Genomic DNA, 13793 nt, shown 5'->3' with positions numbered 1-13793 from the left:
GGACTAATCTAGGCTCATTCTTCTCTACAAAACTGCTGTAGTTGAGTCAGATTCCTGGGATGTCTGACATGAATCAATGTCTTTAGGTCATGCCACAGTTGCTCAATCAGATGCAAAAGCATCTCAATGGGGTTCAAGTCTGGACTTTGACTTGCCCACTCGTCCTGTTGCAGCATCCATCCTCTTTCTAGCTTCAACTGTCTGACAGACAGCCTCAGGTTTTCCTGCAAAACTTTAGAATTCATTCTCCCATCAATGATTGCAAGTTGTCCTGGCCCTGAGGGAGCAAAACAGCCCCAAATTATGATACTCCCTCCACCATGCTTCACGATGGGAATGAGTTGTTGATGTTGGTGAGCTGGTCCATTTTTCCTCCACACATGACGTTGTGTGTTACTCCAAACAATTCAACGGTGGTTTCATCAGTCCACAAAATATCTTGCCAAAACTTCTTTGGAGTGTCCAAGTGCCTTTTTTGCGAACATTAATGCGGCAACAATGTTTTTTTTTAGACAGCAGTGGTGTTTTACACATACTAGTTGATGTGTGCACATAGTGATTGGACTGTACTAGTGATTTCTGTAAGTCTGTAGCCGACACTCTAGGGTTCTTTTTTACCTCTCTGAGTATTCTGCGCTGAACTCTTGGCGCCATCTTTGGTGGACCGCCACTCCTTGGGAGAGAAGCAACAGTGCATTTGTAGACAACTTCTCTGACTGTCGATTGATGAACATCCAGACTTTTACAGATAGTTTAGTATCCTTTCCCAGCTTTATACAAATCAACAATCCTTGATCGCAGGTCTTCAGACAGCTCTTTTCACCGAGCCATGATGCACATCAGACAATGCTTCTCATCAAGACAATTCTTACCAGGTGTGTATTTTATAGTGGGCAGGGCAGCTTTAAACCACTCGTCAGTAATTTGGCACATACCTGACTTAAATATTTTGGTAAAAATTGGTTTCAATTGCTTTTTAAGTGTCCTTAGGCAGACGGTTCACTTATTTTTTTCCCCTTTCTGTCGTTGTTTGCATGCTATCCTCATTAAAATATGAAAACCTATAAATGTTTGGGTGGCTTTAGTTAAAGCAGGTACTGTTTTTACATCTGTGTGATTTTGACAAAGATCATATCACATTTGATGGTGATTTTATGCAGAAATTGGAGAAATTGCAAAAGGTTCAGATACTTTTTCATACAGTATGTATATATCCATGCATACAGTATCTCTATATACAGTACATACATACTGTACATTATGTCTATATACTAGTACATACATACAGTATGTCTATATCCATCCATACATACAGTACATACAAACATACAATATGTATATACACATACACACATATATACTGTATATACACAAAAATACATACAGTATAAATATATGTACCTTTACAGTATATGCAGTATTACATGCATGTGTGCAAAAACACATATTCATCGTAGAGTGAAATAGCTTGGAGTTCAGATTTCTTTTTAATTTTCCAGGTAATTTGTCACTGTTTATCAATGATTAAATGCTCTTTAATACTAAATTATTAACCTATTTGGACATAGTTTGTAAATCATAAGTTGTACACATTGTACACATCAACACAAACATTTAAACTATGCATTCGCAGAACACGTTCAGTCAATCATCTTCCAACTCTGGAGCAAGAAAAGAAGTGGCCGTTTATGATCTTCATTATAACCACGTTCATAAGCCCTTATTACCGAACCCAAAGATGGGTGGGGAAATGGATTCCAGAAATCATTAAGTCATACTACAGCGTTACCGAAGGCAAAATGAGCACCACTGCAGATGTGCAGGGAAACATTAGGAGTACAAGACTCCATTTAATAGTTTTTATTTTATTAAAACATGATATGAGGAGAGAACAAACAAATTTGAAAGTCTACTGTTTTGAGAGCCAGGCCCGATGAAGAAATGTCCATTAAATTAACGAGAGAGGATAATGGCGGACTGAAGACTGTGCTGCCGTCGCTTTCCACTCTTTCTTTCATGCCTCGGTGAACCTGTCCAGTTAGAAATGAGAGGTGGGGGGGAAAAAACCTTCTAAATACTTTATTGAAGACTTCTTAGGCCATTAAAGTACTGCTGTACCTCCTCTATGTTAATGTAGTGATAAGGGAGCAAGATGGGAAATTCTGCGAGCCGATGAATGCAAAAAATGGCCTCTTTTTGCTTCACTTGAAGGCTGATAAATGACATCGCTGTTCGACAGAGTTCACAAATTAAAGCAAAAAAGAGGAGACTTTAAAGGAAAGTTTGTTTGTTTCTTTGCAATAAAATGATCATGAATGACGAAAAAAAATGAAAGGTCCTAGTTGATCTACTGAAACTAAAGAATGTTGTGTCTGAAAAGTCAACATTTAAATGTGACACATTACATTAACAAGGACAGTGCAGTGTAATAACAACAAATAAGTACAGTGATCCCTCACTACTTCACACTTCAAACTTTGCACCCTCAGTCCATCATAGATTTTTGTTCAATTAAAAACAATATACAGTATATGCAGTATTTTGTTTAATAATGTTGATATATGCATGTATACATGTACAAATCATTTTCTTTTATATACAGTATATTGCACTGCTTAAAAACTATTAACATATACATTTTTTTTTTTATTGTGGTTTGGGGGGGAAACATGTCTTATATGTACAGTGGGGCAAATAAGTATGTAGTCACCACCAATTATGCAACTTCTCCTACTTGAAAAGATTAGAGAGGCCTGTAATTGTCAACATGGGTAAACCTCAACCATGAGAGACAGAATGTGGAAAAAAAACAGAAAATCACATTGTTTGATTTTTAAAGAACTTATTTCCAAATTAGAGTGGAAATAAGTATTTGGTCACCTACAAACAAGCAAGATTTCTGGCTGTCAAAGAGGTCTAAATTCTTCTAACGAGGTCTAACGAGGCTCCACTCATTACCTGTATTAATGGCACCTGTTTTTAACTCATTATCGGTATAAAAGACACCTGTCCACATGTCAGTCAGTCACACTCCAAACTCCACTATGGCCAAGACCAAAGAGTTGTCGTAGGACACCAGAGATAAAGTTGTAGACCTGCACCAGATGGGAAGACTGAATCTGCAATAGGTAAAACGCTTGGTGTAAAGAAATCAACTGTCGGCGCAATTATTAGAAAATGGAAGACATACAAGAGCACTGGTAATCTCCCTCAATCTGGGGCTCCATGCAAGATCTCACCCCGTGGTGTCAAAATGATAACAAGAACGGTGAGCAAAAATCCCAGAACCACACGGGGGGACCTAGTGAATGACTTACAGAGAGCAGGGACCACAGTAACAAAGGCTACTATCAGTAACACAATACGCCGCCAGGGACTCAAATCCTGCAGTGCCAGACGTGTCCCCCTGCTGAAGCCAGTACACGTCCAGACCCGTCTGCGGTTTGCTAGAGAGCATTTGGATGATCCAGAAGAGGACTGGGAGAATATGTTATGTTCAGATGAAACCAAAATAGAACTTTTTGGTAGAAACACAGGTTCTCGTGTTTGGGGGAGAAAGAATACTGAATTGCATCCGAAGAACACCATACCCACTGTGAAGCATGGGGGTGGAAACATCATGTTTTGGGGCTGTTTTTCTGCAAAGGGTCCAGGACGACTGATCTGTGTAAAGGAAAGAATGAATGTGGCCATGTATCGAGAGATTTTGAGTGAAAATCTCCTTCCATCAGCAAGGGCATTGAAGATGAGATGTGGCTGGGTCTTTCAGCATGACAATGATCCCAAACACACAGCCAGGGCATCAAAGGAGTGGTTTCGTAAGCATTTCAAGGTCCTGGAGTGGCCTAGCCAGTCTCCAGATCTCAACCCCATAGAAAATCTGTGGAGGGAGTTGAAAGTCCGTGTTGCCCAACGACAGCTGCAAAACATCACTGCCCTAGAGGAGATCTGCATGGAGGAATGGGCCAAAATACCAGCAACAGTGTGTGAAAAGCTTGTGAAGAGTTACAGAAAACATTTGGCCTCTGTTATTGCCAACAAAGGGTACATAACAAAGTATTGAGATGGACTTTTGGTATTAACCAAATACTTATTTTCCACCATGATTTGCAAATAGATTCTTCAAAAATCAAACAATGTGATTTTCAGTTTTTTTCCCCCACATTCTGTCTCTCATGGTTGAGGTTTACCCATGTTGACAGTTACAGGCCTCTCTAATATTTTCAAGTGGGAGAACTTGCACAATTAGTGGTTGACTAAATACTTATTTGCCCCACTGTATTTCATTCTCGTGTTGTTTTTTTTGAGTGGTTTTTTTGTTTGTTTGTTTGTTTGTTTGTTTTTTCTTTGACTACAGCATCAAAACGTAGTGTACACATTTATAAAACTGATGCGGAAGTGGTTCCTAAATCCTTCAGTTACTAACAAAAACTTACCGTTTGCATTTTGATACATTCGAAGATAAGTACATTTATTTCTAAAAAGTGTTATATTAAAAAAAGGGAAAGTTTGAGTTTGTTTTAGCATATGCATGCAGAAAGAGACTTCTTGATCAGTGGGAAAAATATCAAAACAAACCATTTTTCTATCTGCACCATTTCACAAAATGTCATTTGAATCACTCTCCATTAGGCAACAAACTAATTTCGAGCGGCAAATGCAAATAGTTTTGAAAGACGAAAGCAAATTTTCTGCAAATGACATTCATAAAATGGAAAATAATTGACTCTGACCCTTCCAGATCTTTTAATTTCACACCATAATTATCGCACAGCCAACAGCCTTGAGCAGAATTGCACACATTCACTTTGATCTGTCAAAATTGCCTCCGCGAAATGCGGTACGTCTTCCATATGACTCCCATCTTCGGCGAGTCGGCAGATGCGCAAACACAAAATAAACATATGATACAAAACTCCTTCCCAGATGCTAATTTGGTGGTGAGCAGATGATGAGACAGAGCCGCGGCATAGACAACTGTGCGAGATTTATGTTAGGACGTAGCCATGCTTGGCGGAACGCCTGTGTAAACATCTGTTCCTGTGTTTAAACGCAAACATGCAAGTGTGTAATTAGCTGCTTAACCCAATCAGCGTGTGTATAATTACAGTCATTAGTGTCAACGGCTAGCCGCCGTATTCTCTAAACCGGGCAATAAACTCTTTAACGCATCCCCCAATCTCCCTCGCATCTCTCTTATTTACTGCTGTATATTTTATGCAAGGCCCGACTCTCCCTTATCTCCCGCTCTGTTCGTCTGCCACATCGTTTCTCTGTTTACACAAATCCTCTGCTGTGATCACAGAGTGCTCTTAATTGGAAGCACATCGTTAGCAGGGTGCACATGATGAGCGCGTCCCTCTGATGGCTTGTGTCACAGCAACTGAGCCAGTGGTCCCCGCAGTAAATAATCAAGTCATCTCCTGCATATCAATTTGCAATGGCACTTTTCTTTCATTTTTTGAGGTGATGTGAGAAAATGCCAAATGTGGTAAATAATTTGATCATTGAACATTTGTTTAATTAAAATATATACTAGAGGTGTCCCGATCGGGTCCGATCACGTAATTTTCAAAGTATCGGAATCGGCAAAAAAATATCGGCCATGCCTTTAATATATATATTTTTTAATTAAATCGTTTTCTAATTGTATTTAACGTTACAGACATAATATGTTACACTCATCCAGAGTCTTTAGTTTAGGCTTAAGGTAGGGTTATCAAATTCATCCCGATAACGGCGGTAATTCATTTTTTAAAAAATGTATCACATTAAAATATTTAACGCAATTAATGCATGCACTGCACGACCCACTCACGCATTGTCACACTCAATCTGTAATGGCGTCGTTTGCCTATATAGAGAAATAAAAGACAGCATAAAATGAGTCGAGTGAATTTTGGCAGCCTTTGGAGCCTTTTTTTTAATTGGCCAAAGCCTTACAATCCCTCTCCCTACGATTAGAAATATCATGGGAAGCAATGTGGGGAAGCAAGGTAGGAATTGATCTTTTTCTTAACACCTTAAGTTATTTCCCAACGCAGAGATGATATATGAATTGGTAGCACTACGCACAGTCATGGTTCCACTTCCCATCAAGCATTTGGGCATGGCTACAGTATCATTTACTGAAAGCTCAACAAATACACTAGATGGCAATATTTAGTCACAATATACAAAGTCACAAGTCTTTCTATCCATGGATCCCTCTCAGAGAAAGAATGTTAATAATGTAAATGCTATCTTGAGGATTTATTTTCATAATAAAAAAATACAGTACTTATGTACTGTATGTTGAATGTATATATTCGTCCGAGTTTTATTCATTTTTTTCTTAATGCATTGCCAAAATGTATATGATCGGGAAAAATCATCGGGAATGATTGGAATTGAACCTGGAGCAAAAAAAAGCAATCGGATCGGGAAATATCGGGATCGGCAGATACTCAAACAAAACGATCGGGATCGGATCGGGAGCAAAAAAACATGATCGGAACAACCCTAATATATACAGTCCCTGACAAAAGTCTTGTCGCTTATCCATTTTGTCGAAACAATTGCTAATAACTAGGGCTGTCAAACGATTAAAATTTTTAATCGAGTTAATTACAGCTTAAAAATAAATTAATCATAATTAATCGCAATTCAAACCATCTATAAAATATGCCATATTTTTATGTAAATTATTAAAACACAAGACGGTTATATACATTCAACATACGGTACATAAGTACTGTATTTGTTTATTATAACAATAAATCAACAAGATGGCATTAATATTATTAACATTCTCTTAAAGTGATCCATGGATAGAAAGACTTGTAGTTCTTAAAAGATAAATGTTAGTACAAGTTATAGAAATTTTATATTAAAACCCATCTTAATGTTTTCGTTAAAATTTGTAAAATTTTCAATCAAAAAATAAACTAGTAGCTCGCCATTGTTGATGTCAATAATTACACAATGCTCATGGGTGCCTAAGCCCATAAAATCAGTCGCACCCGTTGAAATTCGCCTCCCCAGTCAAGCTGCACGGAAACAGCGACAGCCAAAACAAGTGCCGCTCGGCCGATGCTGCCTCACGTGCGCCAACCGGGAGGGCGGAACTTGGCGCGTTCTCTCCTTATTTTAACCCTTTGTACTGACTCCATGTTTCAGAAGTTTAAAGAAGACTTACCGAAAACAGGTTGACAATTTATTCGTCGACAATGGTCAAAAACAAGGCCAAAACAGACGATGGAGGGAACAATCCTGAATCCAACGCAAGGCTACATACCAAATGTTTCCAAGCAGCAAAATCTGTCTTATCTCAGTGTCTAGTGTTTTTTAAGTCTGTGGGCCAGCCGAAGGTGTGTCCGGGCGTTGCTTTGGGAATCATCCCTCTCTGGCCGGTTTCGGGCTGTTTAGGTTCGTGTGTGGAGGGGATGTGGTTGCTACAGCAACCGACGCTGGTCTTGACATCACAAGCGCCTGCTATCAACTTTGTTATCCGGGCGGGCACTACTTGTTTTAGGACAAAGCGCGGTGGTCTTTGTCCTTGTTCGTTTGTCGGGAGGACTGATTGCCAGAATTGGTGCGTCAATCTTGCTCGTGGCGCACACGTTTGGGCTTCTGTGATAAGATGGCGTTGTGTATCTATTCTGTTTCTTTAAACTATGGTGTGCTATTTATTTTACATTAGGTGTGTTAGAGTAGTGCAGTCCTCCAGTGAATATGAGAAATGATACTATTCCCTGATTGATTATATTACGTGTGTTCGAGTAATGCAAACAGTTAGACGGTGCCTACGAGAAACGGTACCATTTTTCCTTTTCCCCCTCATGAGCGCCGATAAGGTGATTAACTTTACTGTGTCAAGGGCACTGAGTGAAGTCTGCCTAAACTATAGTTAGATGAATGTGTTATACTAATGCAAACAATAATATGGTGTGTGCGAGAATGGTACCTTTTCCCTTCACACCCAAGCGCCAGCAGAGGGCGACAAAACTCCAAAAAAAACACAAGTAACAAGTGGACATTGCACTGTGCTTTCATTTTAATCTGTTTGAGCGGGGCATGTGCGTTAATTGCGTCAAATATTTTAACGTGATTAATTTTTAAAAATTAATTACCGCCTGTTAACGCGATAATTTTGACAGCCCTACTAATAACCTGACTTTTAATTATTCAATTGGTTTCAGAAATGGCTCATAAGAAAGCTGAGACCCTCCCAAATGATGTTGAATGTACAAAAATATATTTGTTTCACTGAAAAAAGATTGATCATTTAATGAAGACATAAAGGTCAAATTTTGGCAAGACAAAAGTTTTGTCGCCTACAGAAAGTAGTGTGAAAATTGAACATTTACTTCAAATACAAAAATATGTTACATAACATAAGCGAATTAAGTAGTGGTGCTGTGAGGTCCAACTTTAATATTTTGTAAGACTTCCATGGGCTTGAAGGACTGCATCCCACACAAAAATACACACGGTCCCAGGCTTCAACTGGGACCTTGTGCTTTGGTCAGATGAGACCAAGATTGCGCTTTTTGGCAACAAACACTCTAAGTTGGTCTGGCGTGCCACGAAAGATGCGCATGCTGAAAAGCACCTCATACCCACTGTGAAGTATGGGGGTGGGTCAGTGATGCTCTGGGGCTGTTTTTGTGTATTTGTGGAGAACTGGGCCCACTACTAAAAGCTTTAAATCGCTTCCTTGGAGAAGTCTATTTCGCGCATCTAATTGTATAAACATATACTGCATCTATTATTATATATCATGTATGATTTATTTTTTAAAATATCTTTTTTTCAGCCTGGATGAGGAAACTTTCATTGCCTTGAATTTGAGCAGACTGGCTGACATGCAGACTAAATTGCAGTGCAACATGGACGCTATCCGTACGCTCAATCAACAGGTGAGGGAGTTCACACGTAAACACAATAATAACGCGCAAAAATACCGCAGCCCTCCCGCTGTTAAGCTTACAAAGAAAACGACTTCATACGTCCAACTTCAAAAACAGACAGCCATTTCCTCTTCCGATGATAGAAGGTGATGTTAAGAGGTGTGCAAGGAGGTGGAGGAAAAATGAGAGCAAATGGTATTGGGGAAAAGCTATGACGTCTCTTTCCACTGGTAAATGATTTTCCTTTGAAGAAAGTGAGATAGGAGTGTATATCAATACTGCTGTGCTGATCTCCCCATGACAGCGTAGGGAGATGGCCCGCTGTGATAAAACAATGTGAGGGAAGGGGGGGAACACATAGGAATATTCTGAGGAAAGAGCTGACATTTTTTTTTCTTCACTGTGTTGAACTTCACAAGAATCAACAAATCACCAAAGGAGGACAAATCAAAAGTACTCCTCAGCCCACTCAGTTTTACCCAAAAAATACTCCAGTGCCCAAGGATGCGCTCTGCTGATTTTGTTGTACTTTTGCGGGCCAGCCCACTGACTGATGAAGAACTGTTGAAGCATGTGTTGAACTTACGACGCTGCACAATTTTACTGGCATACATATGTACGGATGTTTGCGCAGTTCATTTCGTCAAAATCTACTTTGCACCATGCAGTTCCATGAATAGCCAATGGCTTGTCATAGCCAATGGCTTGTCATACATATATTACATTTGAGGCCCTATTTTCTTACATGTGCACTCCATCATGACGAACACGGTAAGTGTCTTTGCGTGCCAGGCAGGGGTGAAAGTGGCTAGTATTTTTTGACTGAACTCCCTGACGTAAAGGTTGCCGCGGAGCCAGACTGTTTTTGTTTTGTTTTGGTTTGGTTTGGTTTGTGTTTTGGTTTGTGTTTGTTTTGGTTTGTGTTTGGTTTTTTGGGGGGTTTGTTTTTTTGTTTTTTGTTTTTTTGTTTTTTTTGTATTTTGTTTTTTTTTTTTGTTTTGTTTTGATTTTTTTTTTTTTTTTTTGGGAGGGTTTTTTTTTGTTTGTTTGTTTGTTTGTTTGTTTTTTGGTTTGGGGGTTTGGTTTGTGTTTTTTTTTTGGTTTGGTTTGGATTTTTTGGTTTGGTTTTTTGATTTTTTGGGGGTTTGGTTTTTTTTTATTCGGTTTGTTTTTTTGGTTTGGTTTTTTGATTTTTTTTTTTTTTGGGGGGGAGGGTTTTTTTGTTTGTTTGTTTGTTTGTTTTTTTGGTTTGGGGGTTTGGTTTGTGTTTTTTTTTTTGGTTTGGTTTGGATTTTTTTGGTTTGGGGTTTTTTTTTGGTTTGGTTTTTTGATTTTTTGGGGGGTTTGTTTGTTTGTTTTTTTTATTCGGTTTTTTTTTGGTTTGGTTTTTTGATTTTTTGGGGGGGTTTGTTTTTTTGTTTTTGTTTTTTTGGGTTTGGTTTGTTTTTCATGGTTTGGTTTGTTTTTTTTGATTTTTTAAATTTTTTTTTTTATTTTGGGGTTTTTTTGGTTTGTTGGGGTTGGGGTTTTTTTTGTTTTTGTTTTTTTTTTTGGTTGGTTTGGGGTTTTTTTGTTTGTTTTTTGTTGTTTGTTTGGTTTGGTTTTTGGTTGGGTTTTTTTATTTTGGGGGGTTTTGGTTTGGTTGGGGTTGGTTTGGTTTGGGGGGGTTGGAGATGGGTTTTCTTTTGTTTGGTTTGGTTCTCTTTTGTTTGGTTTGGTTCTCTTTTGTTTGGTTTTGGTTTGGTTCTCTTTTGTTTTGTTTTTGTTCTCTTTTGTTTGGTTTTGTTTTGTTTGGGGGGGGGGGACAAACCTCCTAAAAACACAGAAATGCCAAGACAACTGCTTTTGGCAGTTACAGTGGAATGAAAAAAAGTATCTGAACCTTTTGCAATTGCTCACATTTCTGCATAAGATCACCATCAAATGTGATCTGATCTTTGTCAAAATCACACAGATGAAAAAACAGTGTCTGCTTTAAAACCACCTAAACATTTGTAGGTTTTCATGTTTTAATGAGGATCCTATGCATACGGGGGGGTGCCCAATCACTGATGAATGGTTTAAAGCTGCCCTGTCCAAAAACACACACCTGGAAAGAATTGTCTTGATGAGAAGCATTCAATCAAATCAAATCAATCAAATGTATTTATATAGCCCTTTACAAAACCTGAAAGGTCCCCAAAGTGCTTTACAACAAAGACAAACATGGCACATAGTAAATAAAGGCAGGAAAGTATTATACAATGACATTAGGAAGAAAAAAAAGAAAAAAGAAACGAAACAACGCATCACGATAAAAGTCAGACAGCAAATAAAACAATAAAACATAAAATCCCAAAACATTAAAAACCCTAAAGGAATAAAACCAGGCTAAACTAATCTTGGGGAAAGGCGAGTCTGAAAAGGTGTGTCTTTAAATGAGATTTGAAAAGGCCCAAATTTGTAGTGGTGTGGATTTCAGGGGGAAGACTATTCCATAACCTGGGCGCAGCAACCGCAAAAGATCGGTCTCCCCACTGTTTGAGTTTGGACCTCAAGAAGCATTGTCTGATGTGCATAATGGCTTGGTCAAAAGAGCTGTCTGAAGACCTGCAATCAAGGATTGTTGCTTTGTATAAAGCTGGGAAAGGATACAGAACCATCTCTATAAGTCTGGATGTTCATCAATCGAAAGTCAGAGAAGTTTTCTACAAATTGAGAGAGTTTAGCATTGTTGCTTCTCTCCCAAGGAGTGGCCGTCCACCAAAGATGACGCCAAGAGTTCAGCGCAGAATACTCAGAGAGGTCAAAAATAAACCTAGAGTGTCTGCTTATGACTTACTCAAATCACTGGCACAGTCCAATATCTCTGTGCAGACATCAACTATATGTGTAAAACACCACTGCTGTTTAAAAAAAAAACATTGTTGCCGCATTAATGTTCGCAAAAAAGGCACTTGGACACTCCAAAGAAGTTTTGGCAAGATATTTTGTGGACTGATGAAACCACCGTTGAATTGTTTGGAGTAACACACAACGTCATGTGTGGAGGAAAAATGGACCAGCTCACCAACATCAACAACTCATTCCCATCGTGAAGCATGGTGGAGGGAGTATCATAATTTGGGGCTGTTTTGCTCCCTCAGGGCCAGGACAACTTGCAATCATTGATGGAAGAATGAATTCAAAAGTTTATCAGGAGGTTTTGCAGGAAAAACTGAGGCAGACAGTTGAAGCTAAAAAAAATGGATGGATGCTGCAACAAGACGATGATCCAAATCAACTTCAGAATGGTTTCAGAAGAACAAAATATTAAATGTAATATCCTCACTAAAATATGAAAACCTATAAATGTTTGGGTGGTTTTAGTTAAGGCAGACTGTTTTTTTTTTTCATCTGTGTGATTTTAACAAAGATCAGATCATATATGATGGTGATTTTATGCAGAAATGTGAGAAATTCCAAAAGGTTTTTTTGTATACCACTGTATCCCAACCAAAATGTCCATCATTTTTCTACAGTTTGTAACCTTGACATGTCTTCTTAAGATTAGTTTATTTTAGTTTGACGCAAAAATGGAAAAGGGGATGTTTTTGACAAATCCTCCACATCAAACAGTACAAATAAAGGCCATACAAAACAATTTCACAGCAACTTTTCTTTCAGCTGGTGGTGGTTATTTTCCATGTTTTCTCAATGTTTTCCAATCTGCATTTCAATATTTGAATGGAGTGCAAACACACTCCTTTCACACTTACGCACACACGCATTCACCCAAACAAGCGTGTGAGGTTTTTGTGAGGGGTTAGGAGGCAAGCTGTGATTTTTCTTTCTTCTTTCTTTCAAAATTTTAACACCTCAGCAAGCATTGCAATTAGGCATATTCAGAGATAAGGGGGAAAAAAATAAAAGACGAAGCTAATTATAAGTGTCACCCTCAGCTTTACTCTCTTCTTTTTTTTTCCTACATCCCCAAATTTGATTGGGTGTTTTCCTGTCAGGGTGACTAAATACTCCTTAAGCGCCTTTAGCCGGTTTTGACACATCATGTCATTGGCTCCTCAAGGGTTAAGCCTGAAACCCATTTATTTGTAGTCATCAGATTACTGTGTGTGTGTTGGGGAGGTTAATATTAGTGGAACCTCAGAGAAATGTTTTTCCCATCTCTGTACACACATAAGAACACAATTTATACACACACATATACATGTATGCAGCAGTCATTACCCGATACTTCCCTTTGTCGCTCCTCTCCTTTAAAGAGTTATGAAATATCGACAGTTCTGTCATTCTCATTAATGTAGCCACGTAATTTTTGACCACACACTTTACATTAGAGCGCTTTGACATTCAGCTGACACCCAAGTCCGACTATGCCATTGACGGCTATGCACTTCCAAATCTTCCATTCATATCAAATGGCAGAAAAACATGTGTGGCTGTGATTTTTGAACAGACTCTTAGCATTACATCGCATTGACATTCAACTGGCACCCAAGTCAGGCTACGCCATTGACAGCTATGCACGTCCAAGTTTTCCAAAATTCAAATCCATTTTGCCACATAGAAAAAAAACAAATGCCACGTCAAAATCCATTTTGCCACATGGCAAAAAAGAATGCCACATAGCAAAGAAAAAATGCCACATGGCAAAATCCATTTTGCCACATGGCAAAAAAAAAAAAAAAAAAAATGCCACATGCCAAAATACATTTTGCCACATGGGAAAAAAATGCCACTTGGCAAAGAAAAAATGCGACATGGCAAAATACGCTTTGCCACATAGCAAAAAAATGCCACATGGCAAAATCAATTTTGCCATTTTACATGGGAAAAAAATGCCACTTGGCAAAGAAAAAATGCCACTTGGCAAAGAAAAAAATGCCACACGGTAAAATCCATTTTGCAACATAGGAAAAAAAA

General features: G+C 38.5%; 1 protein-coding gene across 4 annotated transcripts in view; it reads left to right on the top strand.

Moving 5' to 3' along the window:
- Window positions 1-13793, top strand: part of LOC130909059 (polyamine-modulated factor 1-binding protein 1-like) — a 283508-nt gene that overhangs the window by 258872 nt on the left and 10843 nt on the right. For all 4 annotated transcript variants that reach the window (XM_057825134.1, XM_057825133.1, XM_057825131.1 and 1 more), the window contains one exon: window positions 8798-8900. In XM_057825134.1, the coding sequence (XP_057681117.1) occupies window positions 8798-8900 (103 nt within the window). The remainder of the gene's footprint in view (window positions 1-8797; window positions 8901-13793) is intronic.

The sequence above is a fragment of the Corythoichthys intestinalis genome, chromosome 20 (genome assembly GCF_030265065.1).
Source record: "Corythoichthys intestinalis isolate RoL2023-P3 chromosome 20, ASM3026506v1, whole genome shotgun sequence".
NCBI lineage: Eukaryota > Metazoa > Chordata > Actinopteri > Syngnathiformes > Syngnathidae > Corythoichthys > Corythoichthys intestinalis.
This window is presented reverse-complemented; position numbering and strand designations above follow the sequence as displayed.